The following is a 20,891-nucleotide window of genomic DNA, read 5'->3' as shown; positions in this document are numbered from 1 at the left end:
CTCGCATACTCACAGCGTATGTTTTTTTTTTTAGGTTGGAGAGAAGCGCCAAGTGTCCCCGCCCCCGCCACGCCCCCGCCACGCCCCTCACCCGACCGCACCTGCCTGCCGCGTCCTTGAGACCCGGTCCCGACCGCGGGGTGCGTTCTCCGAGCTGCCCGCTAGGGGGCGCGCGCGTAGGCGGCGGAAGCCCTGGCGCCCGTCGCTCAGCCCCGGCGCCTGCACAAACTTCCGGTCCTGATCCCTTCCGCTTCCGGGGAGGCGCGCGGGTTGTGGTGCGCGCCCCTCCGAGCCTGCGGAGGCCGAGGAGGAGGTCGGGGCCGGCGGGCTCCTGCTTCGCGGAATTGCGCGGCCGCGGCTGCCTGTCAGGGGAAGTGCGTCGAGCTCACCGCCGCCCCGGGCGGGCCTTTCCTTCCCAGCGGAGCGGACTGAGGGTGCTGCCATGGCGGCCCCCGCTCAGCCCAAGAAAATCGTGGCTCCCACGGTGTCCCAGATCAACGCGGAGTTCGTGACCCAGGTGCGCGCGGGCGGGCGTGGCGCGGGTGACGGGGGCGCCGAGACCCCCGGGGCCTGGGGGCGGGGTGGGTGTGGTGACGGAGCGTCTGCTCCGTGTCGGCGGCCGCGGTGGGCGCCGCGGAGGCCGCGGAAGAGGCCGCCTCGCCGCGGAGGGCACAGCGTCCGGGGAAGACGGACGCACAAGAAGGAGGCTCCGAGGCGAGCTCTTCTGTGTCGGACTCTGTCGCGGAAGCGGCGGGTTCACAGAAAGAGACGGGCCCCAGCCTGGCGCTGGGCAAGGCTCCGTAGCAGGGCCGATGCCGGCCAGGCCGCGGGGAGGAGGGGAGCGTTCCTTGGCCGTGGGGCGACGCCAGTCTGGCAACACCCCCGCTCCCAGGGGCGCGTCCGTGAAGACGGCCGGCGCGATCCGAGAGCCTCCGCTTGGAACCCGGCTACGGGGACCCCTGGGGGGCGCAGCGGTTTGGCGCCTGCCTTTGGCCCAGGGCGCGATCCTGGAGACCCGGGATCGAATCCCACGTCGGGCTCCCGGTGCATGGAGCCTGCTTCTCCCTCCGCCTGTGTCTCTGCCTCTCTCTCTCTCTCTTTCTGTGACTATCATAAATAAATAAAAAAAAAATTAAAAAAAAAAAGAACCCGGCTACGGTGCTGCGCCGGGCGGCGCGGTCGCCTGGGAACAGGGAATCACAGCCCTGCCCCCCCCCCCCCCCCCCCCCGCAGTTGGGCATCGGCTAAGAGAGCAGGCAGCTCCCTGCACACGTTGTTATCCCATCTTCTTTCTTCTCTGGCCTCTGCCTCCCATCTGCCAAGGCAGAAAGCCCTCAGGGTCGTTTCGAGCTCTGCCTCCTTTTCCTTGACCACTAGCTACGTGTTCGCGTTCTGAGCATCTTTTAAACGTACCTGCTTCCCCGTAGACTAAGCCGTGCCGTGCTGTCCCTGTCTACTGTCCGGACCCGGGCATCCTGACCTGTCTGGTTGCCTTTCCTCTTGCTCTTCTCCTTCCCATTCTTCATATCGCTGCCAGTGATTTCACGCAAATGCAATTCTGATCGTTATCAGTTACCTTAACACCTTTATAAAGAGTTATGATTTGCCTTGGGATAATGACCAAGGATCCTTTTGAAGTATTATGTAACCTGGCCTGTGCTTATATCCAGTTTCCTCTCTCTTTCTAACTCTTCTTTAGCCATACCGAACACATTTATATAAATTTGCCGTGCGGTCTTTCACCCCTTGGTCTTTTTTTTTAAAGATTTATTTATTCATTCATTCATTCATTCATTCATTCATTCAGAGAGAGCGAAGAGGGAGGCAGAGACACAAGCAGAGGGAGAAGCAGGCTCCATGCAGGAAACCAGATGTGGGACTGGATCCCGGGTCTCCAGGATCACACCCCGGGCTGCAGGCGGTGCTAAACCGCTGCGCCACCGCGGCCGACCCCCTTCCCCCTTGGTCTTTCATCGTTGTTCAGAATCCTCATTTCCTCCCCACTTTCCTTTATACGGTTAATTCATTGTCACCCATCTATGACATTACTTTGAAAAAGCTTTCCTGACAACTTAAACTACATCAGATCTCCCTTTTCTTTCATACCTGTGTTTTTGCGGTTAAAGCTGTTTATGTTTCCTTCACCTAAAGAGCTTACATTTCAGAGATGAGTCCGACAAGTTAACAGTTTCAAACAGGGATCAGTGCTATCAGAAAAATGAGATGGGGTGTATGAAAGGCAGTCAGGAAAGTCGGCATCCTCTCTGACGTGACATTTGATCGGAGACCTGAATGCGAAAAAGCAGGCCGTTTGGGGGAGAGTAGGGAAACAATCCAGGGAAGAGCAAGTGCAAATGCTTTATGGTATGAAGACAAAGGCCAGGATTAGAGACAAAAGAAGAGGGAGAATGGTAGGAGATGAGTATGTACAATGTACAATGAGGTCTTACAATTTTAGAGGCAGAGATAAGTTTGGATTTCATTCTCAATCAGATTTTAATTGCGATCCAGGGAATGATATTCTAGAAGGAATCCTCTGACTAATCTATGGAAACTGGGTGGGAGTGCGAGAGCAGTAATAGGGTTACCAGTGACTCCAGGTATGAGATGATGGTGGCCTCTACTCTTAGAGTAGACTGATAGATTTTGAAGCTACAGGCAGCAGGACTTGCTGATTGATTGTGGAAGTTTGGAGGAAAAGACAAATAGGGCATATCTTGAACAGCTAGGTGAATGGTTTGGACGTTGAGAAAGGAAAGGAGGGGGTTTAGTGGGGAGTATCAAGAGTTCTGTTCGGGCCTTGTTACATGTGAGATGCCCAGTAGACATTCAGTTGAAAATATTGAGAAGGCAGTTGAATATGTGAGTCTGGAGTACCTGAGCAGGTTCTGGGCTTGCATGTAAGTTTGACGATTCAGGGTTTTTTTGTTTTTTTTTATGCTACTGTATTTGGTGTCCTTTTTGTCTTTCAATAAAATTTATTTTGAACGGTCTATGTTCTCTTAGCTATAGTAAATGGGAAATGGAAAGAGTTTCGGTTTTACATGAGGCTGAAGTGTGGGGGAGGGCAATATAATCCTGGAGGTAGTAGTGTGTGAGAGGTCATAGGTTAGACCCCATAGAGAAGCTAGATCAGATATTTAAAATAAGCAATTTGGATCAGAAAATAGGATTTACGTATTTGATTAGAAGATCCTAAATCCATGAAAACAGATCAGATTCAGTTCTCTTAATGGTATGAGGTAAGTAAAAGATATCTTGTTAGTGTGTGGAATGAGGAAATGAGGATACCATAGGATAGTTTGGAGAGTGATTGAGAGTTAGAGGGTGTGACCTAAGTGAACTGTTACTGTTTTGGAGAGACTTCATCGGGGCCAGTGTCTTCACTGCTCGGGAGGCCCTATGAGTGCACGTACCGTGATAGGTAGTTAGCTATAGAAGCAAAGGCAGGAGGCTCATCTCTTTAGTGTTCCACTTAGGTGGACAGGAAGGGTGATAAGCAATCAAATGATGAATAATATAGGAAGATAAGACTATAATAGAGTTCTTTATGAAATGAAGAAGAGGAAGAAACGGTTATCACCATCAGGGAGGATTGAGGAAAGCCTCAGAAAAGGAAAAGGAAACATTTCAGATTGTTCTTTATTTGTTCATTTGTCCATGCATACATCCATACCTCAATCCGTTGGCTATTATTTGAGTTCCTACAGTATACTCGACACTGTGCAGGTATACTTTTTTATAAATATGTTGAGTCTCTCAGCTTACCAGAGTTTTTCTGTTTTTCAAGAGATTGCAGTTTAGTTTCTCTAAAAAAAAATATTAGTACGTATTAATAAGACTTTTTTGATATTATATCATATCATACAACCCATCTAAATGCCTGGAAATATTGTATATATGTGTTTAAAATTCACAATTTCTGGGTGAAACCTAATCTGCTAAAGTATACCAGCTTTTATGCTCTGTAATAAGCTGCTTATCGATTACAACTTTTTAGCTTTTGTTATGCGTGTCTGGGTATCTACGAATCATTTAAAGGTATTGTTTTACAAATAAAAATTCTGGGGCAGCCCAGGTAGCTCAGCAGTTTAGCGCCACCTTCAGCTCAGGGCCTGATCCTGGAGACCCGGGATCGAGTCCCACATCAGGCTCCCTGCATGAGCCTGTCTCTCCCTCTGCTTGTGTTTCTGCCTCTCTCTCTCTCTCTCTTTCTCTCTCCCTGTGTCTCTCATGAATAAATAAATAAAATCTTTAAAAAATATATTGCTGGAGAAATAAAATATTCATTTGGGAAAAACTAAAATAAAAATCCATTCTAGGTGAATTTTAGAACTAAATATAAAATAAGGGCAGTCCGGGGGGCTGAATGGTTTAGCGCTGCCTTCGGCCCAGAGCATGATCCTGGAGACCTGGGAAGGAGTCCCACGTCAGGCTCCCTGCATGTAGCCTGTTTCTCCCTCTGCCTGTGTCTCTCTCTCTCTCTCTCTCTCTCTCTCTCTCTCTCTCTCTCCCCCTCTCTCCCCCTCCCTCCCTCTCTCTTTTCTCTGTCTCTCATGAATAAATAAATAAAATCTTTAAAAAAATTCCTGCATGTAGCCTGCTTCTCCCTCTCTGCCTGTGTCTCTGCCTCTCTCTCTCTCTCTCCCTCTCTCCCTCTCTCTTTTCTCTGTCTCTCATGAATAAATAAATAAAATCTTTAAAAAAATTCCTGAAGATTTAGAATCTGTTTAATACTGTTTAATCTGTTTAATAGTTCTTCAACTAATTTTAATCTTGGGCAACTCACTTAATCCTTAGATTCTAGGTGTTCTTTCTAGGAGGTTCCTGGGTTTCCTTATCTCTATGCTGAGGATGTTTGACTCTGGTTATTAACTAGGTCCTACTATTTCTCTTGGGGTGGTTAGAAAAGTATGTTTTGTTTTTGTAAATTACAGTGGTAGGATGCAGTGCACAGGGCATTACTGGCACTTGGTGGGTTGGGGCCCAGGATGCTGATTGGCCTGCATGCCCATGTAGTCCCCGTAGAAGATGGAATTACTCGTCCTCCCAATGCCTCTAGTAATAAGCTGTATGATCTCAGTCTTCTAGCTCGACAGTTGTATAAACCTGTGACTTACTGTTTATTCTATTTCCTTTTGTAGTTAGCATGTAAATACTGGGCTCCTCATATCAAGAAAAAATCACCTTTTGATATAAAGGTAAGTATTTTTGGTTCGCAACATTCTTCTTAAATAGGTATGTTCTTTTTATCTCATTTTTAAGGGCTAATTCAACAAAAACATTCCGTGATATTTTTTTTCAGTTAAAATTGCAGTTTTCTAATTATCAGACTGACAATTATTCATGTTAGAAAATTTGGAAAATACAGAAGATACACATTAGAAAATAAAAATCACTATCCAGAGATAACCTCTATTATCATTTTATTGTGTTAAGTTTTTAAAAAGTTGTAAATATAATTTAACTCTTTTCCTGTTAAGGAAAGGTTTTTGAATTGTTTTAAATTTATTATTATTATAATGATTAATGATCATCTTTGTAAATATACAAAAATTTCTATACCATTTCTTGACAGTTCATTTACAATAGAATCTATTTTTTTTTTAATTTTTAGATTGATGAGTTGAGATAAAGATTTGTAAGAATGATGGAAGAAGTGGGAGTTGTTTTGGTTAGAGGATTAGATGACCAAAGACCAGTAGTATTTCAGTGATGGAATGGACTTATGATTCAGTTGGAACGATTTAGGATAAATGAAAACAAAAATTCCTAAATGTGGGATTAATTCTCATTGAAATAGATTCTTAAAAAAAAAAAAAAGAAAGAAATAGATTCTTAAAAAGAAATCTTTAAATAAAATAGAAATGACATGGGCAGCCCGGATGGCTCAGCGGTTTAGCACCGCCTTCAGCCCAGGGCCTAATCCTGGAGACCCAGCATCAAGTCCCACATCAGGCTCCCTGCATGGAGCCTGCTTCTCCCTCTGCCTGTGTCTCTGCCTCTCTCTCTGTCTCTCATGAGTAAATAAATAAAATCTTAAAAAAAAATAGAAATGACATATTGCATGGGATTTAACAAGCATGGTTGACCCTTGAACAATACAACTTTAAACTACAAGGGTCCATTTATACATGGGTTTGTTTGGGTTTTTTATAAATACAGTACAGGACTATAAATGTATTTTCTTTTCCTAATGGATTTAATTTTTTTTCTCTAGCTTACTGTATTGTAAGAATACAGTATATAATACATATAGTATGAAAAATATATGTCAAGTGACAGTTTATCTGTAGGGTTTTCAGTCAACATAGGCTATTAGTTAAATTTTGGGAAGTCAGAAGTTATACATGGGGGTATCTGGGAGGCTCCGTCGGTTGAGCATCTGCCTTTGGCTCAGGTCACAATCCCAGGGTTCTGGGAGCCAGCCCTGTGTTGGGCTCCCTGCTCAGTGGGGAGTCTGATTCTCCCTCTCTCTCTGCCACTCCATCTGCTTATGCTCTCTCTCTTTCAAATAAGTAAACAAAATCTTCTTTAAAAAAAAGTTATACATGGGTTTTCGACTGCATAGGGGTTTAGCACCCCAATCCCTGTGTTGTTCAAAGGTCAGCTAATGAAGACTCACTTTAAGTTGTCATTGTAAATTGAGTTGTGATGCTTTAGGCACACTTGGTAAAAATGAACTTAACCCCAAATTTTGTATATTATTTGAGTTTAAATGCTTCATTTATAAATATATTTTTGTTTTGCCAGCAATCCCTTGTATTCATCAGGAGGATAGTCATAAACATGGCCTACATTAATTACTCTACCAGCAGAGTTGCTTTATCTTATTATATGCTGTTTGTATTTGTGGGGTCTGGGAGTCCTTCGGGCCATTTTTCATTAATAACAAGAAGAATATCTTAATGACACTACTAGATCAAGTTGAACCTAATTAGATTAAGATTTTCAGAGATTATACCCAGATCATTATAATTCTAAGTGAAGCTGTGTATGCCTGTTTTTTTTTTTTTAAGATTTTATTTATTTATATGAGAGAGAGACAGAGAGGAGGGGAGAGGGAGTACAGAAGAGAAGGAGAAGCAGGCTGCCCGCTGAGCCCAATGAGGAGTTCGATCCCAGGATCCTGGGATCAGGACCTGAGCTGAAGGCAGATGGCAGATGTTTAATTGACAAGTAACCCAGGTGCCCCTGTTTGCCTCTTTAGAAGAAATTTATCATAGGTTGGTATTTGAAGATATGCCCTTCATTTTATTGTTTAACTTGAATTTTTATAAAAAGAAAAGCAATAACAAATTTTATCTAAATTGAACAAAACTTGGGGCACCTGGGTGGCTCAGTTGATTAAGCATCTGACTACAGCTCAGGTCATGATCCCAGAGTCCTGGAGTCAAGCCCTTGGAGCTCTGCACTCAGCAGGGAGTCTGCTTGCCCCCTGCTTATACTCTTCTCTCTCAAATAAATAAAATCCTTAAAAAATAAAATAAATTGAACAAGACTTCTTGCTTCCCTCTTTTCCTCCATCACCAACATTTACTTTGAGCAGTTAAAATTTGTTATAGCTACATAAAATATATACCATATTAAAGTATTATAATATTACATTAGGATATTTTGTATCTTTTTTAAATTTTAAAACATATTTTATTTATTTATTCATGAGAGACATAGAGAGACAGAAGAGGGAGGCAGAGGGAGAAGCAGACTCCGTGCAGGGAGACTCCATCCCGAGACTCTAGGATCATGCCCAGGGCCAAAGACAGGCGCTAGACCGCTGAGGTAGCTAGGCATCCCAGTACAATTTTTTTTTTTTTAAACTGCTATTATCACTAGCCACTAGCACTCTTATGATTTCTGCTGGTAACTATTATTAAAGATTTACGGGTGCACCTGGCTGGCTCAGTTGGTAAAGCATGCAGCTCTTGATCTGTTAGTTTGGGCCCTATATTGGGTATAGAAGTTATTTAAAAATAAAATCTTAAAAAAAAAAAAAGATGAAATGCTAGGACTTGCACTAAATTCTTTACACATGGTATCTTACAGCAACTGGTGGGATACTTTGTATTAGCAGATCCTTTTTGTGGATTGAAAAAGTAAGCCTTAGTTAGAGCTGTCCTAGGCAAGGATTCTAGCTATCTGCAATGAAAATGGGTGATATGAACCAGGCTTCTAATATCAATGCTAAATTCTAAAGTGTCCCACAATCCTGGTCCCTAACCCAAAAGAATTGAAATTCTGAGGCTTTAGCATGTGTATTTGGAAGACAGGATACAATTTGCTTCTCTTATGTCCTAATACTTCCAATTTGCTGTCTATCTGGCTTTTTTTTTTTTTTTTTTAAGATTTTATTTCTTTATTCATGAGAGAGAGAGAGAAGCAGAGATATAGGCAAAGGGAGAAGCAGTTCTCTGCAGGGAGTTTGATACAAGACTTGATTCCAGGACCACAGGATCACAACCTGAGCCAAAGGCAGAAGATGCTCAACCACTGAGCCACCCAGGTGCCCTATCTGGCTTTTGAAAGTACATTATTATGATTCGTAGATGGAGTCTGATAGCATATACTTTAAAATTAAGTTTTTAAAAATAGTCTGATTTGTGAATTTTTATTTTTCCTAGAAATATTATGAATACATAATTTTAGAAGTCCAGTACACTATCCATTGCATGACGGAGCCACCTTGAATGCATCATTTTATTGATTGTTTCTAGGAATCTTTTTATGTAGATATATTTTATTATTTATCTTCTACTACTTTTCTTTCTATTATTTTACATTTTGAGGAATGTGATGAGATTCTAAAAAATCTCTTAAGTATTATTTCAATAATATTTTATATCTATGCTAAACCAGCTTATTTTGTGTAATTTCAGTAACTAGAAACTGTCAACGTAGGATCTAAAAAAAATGCTGTTTGAGATATCAAGCATTTTTATATTTTTGATAACAGGTCATTGAAGATATATATGAAAAAGAGATTGTCAAATCAAGGTAAGAATGGGTTTAATTTTCATGCATAGTGATTAGGTGGGACCAAGTTGGATCTCTTCTGCACTTCTAAACTAAATGTGATCATAACTTGGAACTTTTTTTTTCTTTTTGATTTGGTCATCAGGGAGATGGTGGCTAGAGAAAGTTTATGTCTAGTTGTTGAAGAGTCATAAATTATTTTTTTGCTTTCTAGTTTTTGACTTAGAGGGATTAAATCCCATCAGATTTATTTTGTTTTTGAGGAAATGTCAGGAAGAATAGACATGGAGATTTTATTTCAATTTTACTAATACTAATTTTCTTATCATTTTCTGATTAATCATTTTTAAGATTATTTAAAAATTAGAAAAGTAAAACACATCATACCTTATACAAAATAATAAAATATGTATTTTATATACAATGCATAGAATATATATATAAAATAATAAAAATTGTTTTTGAACAATATACAGAAGGGATAAGTTTCAAGAAATCTTCCCTGCCCCTTAATCCTCAATTTATTTATCTACATATGTGTCTGTATCCAGGTACCCCCCCGGCTCGATTTTTTTAATATAGAAAGTTTATACTCTACACATCATCCCATATCATGTCTCCCCCCCCCCCCCAGCATAGTTTGGGCATATTTCTATATCTGCAGCTATAGACATATATGCCCAGTGAGTATTTTGAAAGGACAATTGAGGGGCGCCTGGGTGACTCAGTCCATCAAGTGTCTGCCTTTGGCTCAGGTCATAATCCCCATATTGGGCTCCCTGCTTCTCCATCCTCCTTTGCCTCTCCCTCTACTTGTGTGCTTATATGCTCTGTCAAATAAATAAAATCTTTTTTTTAAAAAGGACAATTGACTAAATGTTTTAATATGAAATGGAAACATTTAGGTTATGAAAGTAAAAAAGAATTACAAAATTTCATACGTGTTATTTTTCATGTGTTTGAGCCCTAGAAGGTTAATTTTATTAAATATTGTGAAGGCAAAACATGGCCTATTGTCTAAATGAGAGGCTAGTTCTTTTGCTTTAATGATTGATTCATGAGCCTGTAAAGGAGGCAGGGCCAAAGCCCATGTTAAGGATTTTGTTTCTTATTTGAAGAATAATAGGAAGCCAGTTAAAGCATTTAAGCCATGGGGATGATATTTTAAAAAGAGAATGTGGACGGTATAAGAAGCAAGAAATTTGGTGAGTATTGTAGTAGTTAGGTTCAAGATAATGATGGCTTTAACCAGTGGAAGATTGAGATGGAGAAATGTGCCAATTTGAGATAGAAGTTTCAAGGTGGTTGGTGGTTGGATGTGGTGGGTGAGGGAAAGGGGGGAATCAAAGGTGATTCTTAAGTTTTTGGTTTAGGTTGCTGGGTGATCAGTGATTCCATTACTGACTTCTGCTATTGTTGCTAGGGTTGGAGTTGGGCATAGATCATTAATCCACTTTTGGAAATTTTGAATTCTAGGTACTAAAGAGCCATACAGGTGGAGATACAGAATAAGCAGTTGGGTATCTCAGTATAGGGCTCAAAAAAGAGGACAGGGTTGGGATCCCTGGGTGGCGCAGTGGTTTAGCGCCTGCCTTTGGCCCAGGGCGCGATCCTGGAGACCCGGGATCGAATCCCACGTCGGGCTCCCGGTGCATGGAGCCTGCTTCTCCCTCTGCCTATGTCTCTGCCTCTCTCTCTCTCTGTGTGACTATCATAAATAAGTTAAGAAGGAAAAAAAAAAAGAGGACAGGGTTGAACCTACTTTGTATCAACCACCATTTCAGTGCTAAGGGCACAACAGAGAGCAAGTTATAATAAACTTATAACTAATTAAATAAGTTATAAATGATAACTTATGTTCCAATTCTAGTCTAGACAGACAGGAAATACATAGGTACATAATGTTAGCAAGGAGTAGTGTGCTGTGAATTAAAGTGTGGTTTAGTAGTGTGGCAAGGCCTATATTTTAGATTGAATGAGTGGGGGAAAATCCTCTGAAGATGCAACATTTGAACAGATATGTAACTGTTGGTCTGGGAATGGTTATGGATGAGATTGCCTAGTAAAACTTCAGATGAGTGGATAGATAAATTCTAGGATTCTTTTTTCTTATGTATTAAGAATATACCAATCTGAAAATTATCTTGACCCTTCACAACTAGTTTTCTCTCTCTTCAGAACAGGTTTTTACTCCAGTGGAAAGTAATTGTGGTTTTGTTTGTTTATTTCATTTAAACCTTAGCTGTTAATATTTCTTCCTTAAAGATAATTTTTATGTAACTAATAACCAAAATCTGCCAATGATTTTTAAGTTACATACTTGGCTATATTATTTTTTTAATTGCTAAAGGAAGTAGCTGTTGTTGGCCAGGCCCACTAGGATTTATCATGGCACTCTTCCAGGTCATTTTCTCATCTTGTACACATTTGATACTTAAAGTAACCTGATTACATTCTGCCTCCAAATCTCAAAGTTCAAAAAGTTAAGTGTGCTTCTTTCTATACACATAAGCTGTAATGTATATATATTTATCATAAATGTACTCTTTAATCCCCATCCCCCCTAAGGTAAATAATGCATATTTACATTTTTAAATGACCATTTTTTAGACTAATGTCTGAAGAAGTTGTTTTGCTGAATCATGTGCTGGTAGAATCTTTATTGGGTCATGACTTGATGTAAGATTTATTAACTTGTTTGTAAGCTACCAAAATAGGCAGTTTATAGGCATAAGGTACATTAAGGTACATTGATTTTTTGCATGTCAACCCTATTTCGGTAGGAGGAATCTGGGAAATAAATCAACCAATTCTTAATATTCTTATGGTATAAATGATAACTTAGGATATCAAAGTAGTAAAATATATCGCCTAGTCAGCCATGTAATGTGTGGTCTATTACACAGTTGATTCATATTTGCATATTTGCTATGCAAATATCAAATTTGGCAAGCATATCTTAACATATTTTTATCTTTTTGATTTTAAAGTCTTAAAAATAGGGCAGCCCTGGTGGTGCAGCGGTTTAGCGCCGCCTGCAGCCCAGGGTGTTATCCTGGAGACCTGGGATCGAGTCCCTCCCACGTCGGGCTTCCTACATGGAGCCTGCTTCTCCCTCTGCCTGTGTCTCTGCCTCTCTCTCTCTCTCTGTGTATGTGTCTCTATGAATAAATAAATTTAAAAAAAAAGTTTTCAAAAATAAAATTCTTAAAAATAATCATGATTATTATTTGTTGAGTGCTTACTATATACCAGATTCTGTTTTAAGCACCTTGAATGTGTAGTAGTTCATTTTTCCTCACAGCAACCTTATGATAGTCGCTGTTATTATCCTTTTTTATTGATGAGGAAACTGCAGTACAGAAGAGTTAAGTAGCTAACCCAAAATGTTTTCCAGTAGTCAGAGGAAGAACGGGGTATTAAATCATGGTTCTCTGACTCTTTGATATTCTATTCTTTTGTAGTGCAGGATCAACTGCACTTTAGAATTCCCTTAACCAGCACACTTTGGTATACTATTAATTCTGTTATGAGTCTAAGTGGTTTTCATGTATAAAAAAAGAGTGAGTTATAGTGTAGCTTACTTTTGCCAGTGTTTATATTTGTTCTATTTAAAATGTTTAAACCCCAAGATGCCTGGCTGGCTTAGTCAGAAAAGCATGAGACTTGATCTCATGGTCATGAGTTTGAGACCCACATGGCATGTAGAGATTACTTCAGTAAGTAGAAAACAAAAAACAACCTAAAAAATTGTTTAAACTACTTTTTACTATGAAATATAACACGGAATAGGGTATAGCCTTCTCAATTATTTTCATTCATAACCACCATCAAGGTAACAAAAGCCAATATTTGTCAGCATCTCAGAAACCCTTCCATGGCCTTTTGCTTTAACATTTTAGGATGTAAGTATGGAAACATGAACACTATAGTTTTGTTTGTTTTTAAACTTTAAAAAAATGGAATCACATGGTATATATACTCTTTTGTGGCTGGCTTTTGTTCACTATTACTTGTTTTTTTTTAATCATCTACAATAAATCTAGAATGAGTAGTTCAGAAGTTCATGTGAAGGCTTTTGTCAGCCTTTTAACAATCTTTTTTTTTTTTTACATACCCTATGCGGTTGCAAGAGGGCTTCCATAACTCCAGATTCATGTTTTCACACATTATACCCCAAGAGAGGAAACAGTGGGCAGTTATAGCAGCATAGTTTATTGGCAGAAGCATAAAACTCTAAATGTAATGAATATCACCAAGATTGCTAGAAGAGTGTTTTTGCTTTATCTTGACTGTCATAACTTTTTATCCTCTTGACCATTCATCCAAAAGTAAATTGGCCACTTCACCTCTTCTGAATATGAGGAAACTGGGTCCCAGAATGTTTAAAAAATGTTGTGAGGGTAATGCTGAATCATGACCAGACTACTTATCTTCTTTCTTTCTTCATATCTATATACTTATTTTTTAGAGAAAGGACGGGGGAAAGAGAGAGCAAGAGAGCAGGGGGAAGATGGAAAGAGAATCTTTTTTTTTTTTTTTTTTTTCCAATTCATGAGATATACAGGGAGAGAGGCAGAGACATAGGCAAAGGGAAAAGCACACTCCCTGTGGGGAGCCTGATGTGGGACTAGATCCCAGGAGACCAGGATCATACCCTGAGCCAAAGGTAGACACTCAACCGCTGAGACACCCAGGAGTCCTGGAAAGAGAAAGAATCTTAAGGAGTCGCCACACCCAGTACAGAGCCAGATGAAGGGCTCGATCCCATGAACCTGAGATCATGACCTGAGCCAAAACCAAGAGTCAGATGCTCAACCAACTGAGCCCCCAGAATACTATCTTCTATCTCATGAACTGGTATTTTTTTCTTTTATCATGAAGTCCTATTTGTGGCTGAAGAAATTAAGCATCCAATTGAGTGCATAGTGGATGCAGGGAATTCTGTTCTCCAGCATGTCTGCAGCTGGAGATCTAGTGTGTCTGACACACAAGATGTCATATCTACTCAGTGGTCTGTCTGGGTATAGAAGCTAGTACCTTGTCAGTGTTATATCTGTGTGCTTTTACACAGTAAGAACCTACATTTTATTCTGACTAAAGTTCTGTGATACTGCTTGGTGAAACTGTGTAAGAGATATCAATGGAATAGTATTTTGACAGGATATTGGTCTGCTGGGGTAATATAAATTCATAATGCCTACTCATTTAATTTTCAAAGCTGGAGGCTGTTATCTAGTGGCAGTGTTCTGGCCTGACTACTTTATTTCCAATATACAAAATGATAAAACTGAATTAGTGGACGGTTGAACTGCCCTTTGGAGAGATACCTGGTAACTACAGCATCATTTATTCTTGTGAAACAAAGTACTTCTACTTTAAAAAGAGTATAGTAAGGAGAGTTATCTCATATTCCTTTCACAGTTTTGTTATATTGTAGACTTAATGCCAAGACTTAGAAAACCTTTGAAAAGTCTGATTCCTATTTTTGTGATAGAGATACATGTGTCCCTTGTACTTTCAGGAGGGCATGACTTCAGAATGTTTCCTTTTCAATATTGAAAAAAAGAATATTTGTCAGTGCTTAAGAAATTAAGATAGGCTAGCTTTTGGCAGTTGTAATTCAGTATTATGAATAATGATGAACATTTATGTTTTCATTAAAATTATTTGATTTATTAACGTATGTGTTATATCTTTGTATGTCATGGTGCTAATTGTATTTAATAGGGGTAGGATAAGATTTCACTTAAGTAACTTTTTTTAGTTTTTAAAAATAAACCACCCTGACAAAATACAAAGAAAAAAATATAAAAGCAAAATTAGCTTTCTTCAGTGCATATTAAAATATTATTATTCTGATATGTTGGTCAATATTAAAGCAAGATTCCAAAATGCATCTGCATTAATGACTCTGAAATGTTTATATTTTCTGTTTAAACATTTTTTTATTATTTATTTTTACACTTTAGGTTTGCCATCCGAAAGATAATGCTCTTGGAATTTAGGTGAGTTAAAGGCTTTACTTGGATGAAGTTAAAGATACTGTCAGATTTGTATTGCCTGTATACCATAGAGATGCCTTATCATTTTTTTTTAATTCCAGTGTAGTTAACATACAGTGTTACATTATGTTCAGGTGTACAATATAGTGATTCAGCAACTGCATACATCGCTCAGTGCTCATTTCGACAGCACTCCTAAGTCCCTATCACCTACTCCATTCATCCCCCTACCCACCTACCTATATCAAATCATCTACTCTCATAGCCTCAGTTCCTCATCTGAAAATGTATGTAGTCAGATAACACCCAAGACAAAACATTACTTGTTTTTTTCACATTAACTGTGACAAGTCAGTGATATCTCTGAGGCATCCAGGAGAAACAAAGATACCTAGAGGGATATGTATTCCAAATGCAGAAAAATTCCTATGGATAAAACCTTCGTAGAGAGGAGTTCAGATTCCCCAGTTACAAACCATGTTAGGATAATCAGCTTTAAGCAAGAGTCAGTTGAAATAACAAAGGACAGAATTAGACCCCTACCCCACCCACCGAGGACCCTAGGTAATTAAATAATTGATATACACTGTCAAGTCATTATGTTTAAAGTTATGAGTATAAAAGAAGAAATTGAGCTTGTGAATGTGGAACAGGACACTAAAAATGAATAGATTTGGGGAAAACAAAAATTATTGAAATTTAAAAATTCAGTGGACAAATTATCTACAGGTACCTAGGATATATTGCAGCTTCAGTTTTAGACCACTGTAATAAAGCAAGTCAAATGTAGTTTTTGGTTTCCCAGTGCATATAAAAGTGGTGTTTATACTATATTGTAGTCTATTAACTGTGCAACAGCAGTATGTCTAAAATATATATATATATGTATATATATATATATCAATTTTAATTTTAAAAATACCTTATTGCTGAAAAATACCATCATCTGAGCTTTCAACAACTCTTAATCATTAATCATGGATTACCATAACAAGTACAATAATATTGAAAAGTTTTTTGAAATACTCTTACTGCCAAATTATTTAGTAATTCTTACTATCAAAATGTGACAGACACAAAGTGAGCAAATACTGTTGGAAAAAATGGTGCTAATAGACTTACTTAGTGCAGCATTGCCACACACCTTCAATTTGTGAAAAATGCAACATCTGCAAAACTGAGTAAACCAAACCACAATAAAACAACAGAGGCCTTTGGTGGACTAGACACAGCTAAAGACAGAATTAGTGACCTGGGATACAGAAAATTCATTAGATAATAGCAGAGAGAAATAGAGATGAACAGTATAAAAGGAAATTCAGAGATACGGTGGTGAAAATGAGAAAGTCCAATAAGAATTTCAGAAGAGATTATGAGAGAACAGCAATTTAGAAGATATAGTGGTTAAGAATGTCCTACAGTTGAAACATGACTTTTAAATTCAGGAAGTACAGTAATTCTGATTAGAGCAACTGAAGACAGACTAAGATGGAATGAAGATCTTATCTGCTAGCGGAAAAAAAGATAATACTCAAAGATACAGATTAATTGTAGATTTCTCAGTTGTAGTAATAGAGAATGTAAAATAATAAGACTAATATAAGAAAAAAATCACTAACAACCCAGAAAGAATTATATGATCAGCTAAACTATCATAAAATAAAGAAATTGCAGACAGATTAACACTAACGAACTTGGTGAGAGAAGTTCTAAAGGATATAATTCAGGAAAAAGGAATTTAAACTTGTAAGAAAGGAATGAAATGAAGCTTTGTGCATTTTATTTATGAAAGAGCACTCAAGTGTCTTTCTTACTTGGAGCCTTTGACCATCATTTTAAGTAAAAATTCACTTACCCAGTTTCTTAAGTTCTTATAAATAATGTAAGTATTGCTAAAGATAGACCCATGAAAATACTGATGTGAGCATGAAAGGAAGTAGAAAACTACAGCGCTATAGTAGAATCTAAACCACTTAACTTATGTATATTTATAGGTATGCACACATGTATGTGAGTGATTACAACATGGATATGGAGTGATTTAAAGTGGGAACAAAATACCTTGCTTTTTTTCATTAGTGCTTGAGAGTATTTTAACCCCATTATGGTAATTGTTATTTATAACTACCCTGAATGATAAAAATTGGCTAAGTTATGTTTAGAAATCAGAAATAATTAAATTTATTTAGGAATATTTTCACCACAATCTTAAAATAAGAATTTTAGCATCTTAAGGGGAAAACACCAGTTACCTTGAAAACTGACTTGTGTTGAATACCTAATAAATTAAGTATTGAAATGCTTCTTTTTTATTATTAAGTCTCTTTCTTAGTGTCTGGAGGTCATTTGGTCCTTATATGAGGTAGTATTGTCTCAGATACATTTATCTACAGAAACTACCCATTATACCATTTTGGTTTTTTTACTTCATTAAGAGCTTTAGATAGGGAATATCCAGTGTTCTGATGGTCCTAATAAGATCTTAGTAATCCTTGCTGACTTCCTGCCTTAAAAGTATAAACTCTCATTCTCCAAAGCTGCAATTATAAATAAATTTGTAGCAGGTAACAGTGACCTGATTACAGGTAAATTTGTGAAGGATGTTCAAGTTATGTGGTTTTTAAAAAGTTTTCAGGAAGCTATAGAAATCATGCTTTTCCAGGTGAGTGACATATTATAGTGAGTGGTGGTAACTAATGAAATACTCTGCTTTTTCACTCTTCACAGCCAGTATCTTGAAAATTACCTCTGGATGAATTATTCTCCAGAGGTGTCCAGCAAGGCCTATTTAATGTCAATCTGCTGTATGGTGAATGAGAAATTCAGAGAAAATGTCCCTGCATGGGAGGTAACAGACTTAAATTACTTCATAGCTTTCATACTGTGCTCACTTAAAAAGCCATTGAAAAGTAGCAGAACTTTTTACTGATAATAAGTAATGCTTTTAGAACAGAACTTTGGGGATGCCTGGGTAGCTTCATGGTTGAGCATCTGCCTTTGATTCAGGTCATGATCCCACAGTCTTGGGATAAAGTCCTGCATCAGGCTCTCTGCAGGGAGTCTGCTTCTCCCTTTGCCTATGTCTCTGCCTCCCCTCTGTGTCTCTCATGAATAAATAAATAAAATTAAAAAAAAAAAAAGGGACAGAACTTTGCCCAATAATAAAGCAAGTGTTGAGAAAAAAAAAATGTATAAAAAATACTATTCTTTTTTTGGTTTCAATACTTTGTTCAAACTCATTTACTATGAACCAAAAACTTATGGAGGTGAAATTATTTTTCTGTTTTGTGCTTGAAATAAGAATGGTATGGATTATAAAGGTTTTTCATCAGATTGATATGAAGTTCATATTCATTAGCACAAATAGTGCTTAAATGAGATAATATTTTTCAGTGTCCTCTTTCATGACCAAGAATATTTGTAGTTTTCCATACATAAAGTACTGTTGCCAAAGTCAAGATAGATGGTTTAAATTGTAATTTCAATTTTCTCTATATCCCCAATTTAGGGTCTGCTTTCCTGTTTAGAAATTTCTAGTAGACTAGTAGTGCCAGTGTAATAGAGACTTGGTCAGTAAAGGTCTAAAATCTAGATATTCTTTGGCTGCCATAAAATGGTCCGCTCATCAACTTTTTTAAATAAAGAAAAGGCACAGGTACTTGCCATCTTTTTATGACATTGGTCTCTAAATTGAGGAAGTATTAAACTCTTTAAGATAAAACCATGGGCACTTCTCTTGTATATTCATTTAGTAAGTGCCATCTTTGGGCAGGTTAGAGCCCAGAGTAAACTGTAGGCCTTGTGTATTATTGAAAAATCCTGGGGATTTCTTGAAGTTGCTTCAAACTATTCTAGGAAAGGAGAGGGAAGAGTTTTGAGCTAAAGAATGACCTGATCAGTTTGCGTGTTATAAAGACCATTTTGTTGATTAGGGCTTGAAGTAGAGAAATACAGATGAAGAGAATAGGGTACACACATATTTAGAAAGTAGAACTGACTAGATTTCATAATTGAATAATTAGTATTCAGGAAGAATGTTATTTTCAATAACTTTCCGGGCTTGGGCAACCGCGTGTAATAGATGATATTGCTGTTTACCAAAATAGGTTGTAATAGAGGATTGAGAAGTACTCTCGAGGGTACAAAATTGTTGAATTGATTTTTGGATTTCATGAGTTTAAATTGCCTTTTGAATATCTGGATGAAATTGTCTGGTAGACAGAAATCTTGAGATCTAGAGTTAATGAGAGTAATCTGGGCTGAGGATGTATATTTCGAATCATTAGCATATGTCTTGAACTCAAGAGAGGGGGAAAAAAAGAATGAGATTAGAACCCTAGAATACTGCTGTGTATACAACAAAAGAAGAGGGGACTCCTCAGCACATTGAAAAGTGGTGGAGGGTTGAAAGAGCCCGTCGGACTTGACAGCCGTAACAGCTTCAGGGACATATGAGAGGTGGAAACCTGTTGTACAGAAGTAAATGAAATGAAAACAACTAGTATAGACCACACATTTGGAACACTTCTCTGAAAAAGAGATGGATATGGAAGTAACTAGATGGGGAGGCAGATCAGTGGGAAGCTTGAATATATTTACATTATTTACTTTTTGTACATTACTTATGTTAAGAGTAAAGAGCTAAGACAAAGCAAGAGAGGCTATCTTTGAGATTAGTTAATGGGAAACCGTAATTCTTGCTAAAGAAACATCTTTTGGCATAAGTTAGAAGAGTTAAAACATTTCAGATCCTTAGAAAACAAAGCTTAACCTAAATATGAGCATAATCCATAAAAGAAAAAAAAGGAAGTGAAACAACTATTTTAGGGACACCTAGCTGAGTCAATCAGGAGAGACTGTGACTCTTGATCTTGAGGTCATAAGTTCAAGCCCCCATGTTCAACATAGAGATTACTTTAATAAAAGTGAAAAAATAAAAATATTTTTTTAAACAAACACACAAAACCCCCATTTTTTTAGGTAAAGTTTTCTGCAACTCTTCCATGGTCTTGCCAGAAACCTGTATTTGACTTGCTACCATTAATTATAAGTAAGAAAATAATCTTTTTTGGTAATTACTTGGTTTTGTTAATAGACTTCTAAAGAGTCTTACTGATGTTTGTTTAAGGGAAAAATGGAGAGCAAGCCATTTCAAAATAAATTTTTATTCTCTTTTCAGACTTTTAAGAAGAAGCCCGACCACTTTCCTTTTTTTTTTAAGTGTATCTTGAAAGCAGCATTAGCTGAAACCGATGTTGAATTTTCACTCCATGAACAGACGGTCTTACTGCTTTTTCTTGATCATTGCTTCAATAGTTTGGTAATTTTACTTTTATCTTTGGGGAATACTTGTAAATGCTCTTGTTTTTTAAGTTAAACATAAATGAAATTACCCTCTATGACCAACTCTTCTTCCATGGTAGTAGGGAAGGAGGATAATGCCAAAAGCTTAATTTTAGCGACTTCTTAAAAACATTTTAGAAGATCCATTCACTTTTAAAATAGATTTGGACTACAGCTCCTTTTTTTCTGTCTAGACTCTAACAAAAATAATAATCAGAACTAAAAGGTAGAACAGCAAAGAGTCTGGCTAATTTGAATTTTGAGTAATGAGGTCTGTGCCACAAGCTGCACACAAAACTACCTTTATTTCTTTTTAGTCATGCTTCATGCACAGGCTGCAGGTCAGCAGGAGAGTTGTATTCTGAGTTGACTGATTAGGGGCAGTTGTAGATGATCTTTGAAAATCTCTTAGGTTGTATATGATACATTTTCATCTTTCATAAGAGTATCTTCAAAAGAATTAAATATTTATGGTAATTAATATTTTATTTGCACTTCTCTACTCTGGTTATGTGGAGGTCTGTACCTATTTATTTAAAAATAAGTGCTTCTGAACTGATAGTGCAGGAG

The 20,891-nt window shown here is 38.0% G+C and overlaps 1 protein-coding gene across 3 annotated transcripts in view; it reads left to right on the top strand.

Moving 5' to 3' along the window:
* AQR (aquarius intron-binding spliceosomal factor) overlaps positions 1-20,891 on the top strand; it is a 111,492-nt gene that overhangs the window by 11,419 nt on the left and 79,182 nt on the right. For 2 of the 3 annotated variants that reach the window (XM_072738203.1, XM_025998417.2), the window contains 6 exons: positions 35-517; positions 5,145-5,201; positions 8,954-8,994; positions 14,946-14,981; positions 17,706-17,826; positions 20,158-20,298. In XM_072738203.1, coding sequence (XP_072594304.1) covers positions 443-517; positions 5,145-5,201; positions 8,954-8,994; positions 14,946-14,981; positions 17,706-17,826; positions 20,158-20,298 — 471 coding nt within the window. In that variant the 5' untranslated portion in view covers positions 35-442. Of the gene's footprint in view, positions 1-34; positions 518-5,144; positions 5,202-8,953; positions 8,995-14,945; positions 14,982-17,705; positions 17,827-20,157; positions 20,299-20,891 lie in introns of those variants that run through there. The other variant, XM_072738204.1, reaches the window with a different exon arrangement.

This window comes from Vulpes vulpes, chromosome 15 (assembly GCF_048418805.1).
Source record: "Vulpes vulpes isolate BD-2025 chromosome 15, VulVul3, whole genome shotgun sequence".
Taxonomy (NCBI): Eukaryota; Metazoa; Chordata; class Mammalia; order Carnivora; family Canidae; genus Vulpes; species Vulpes vulpes.
The sequence above is the reverse complement of the archived record's forward strand: the minus strand, read 5'-3'. Positions and strand labels throughout refer to the sequence as shown.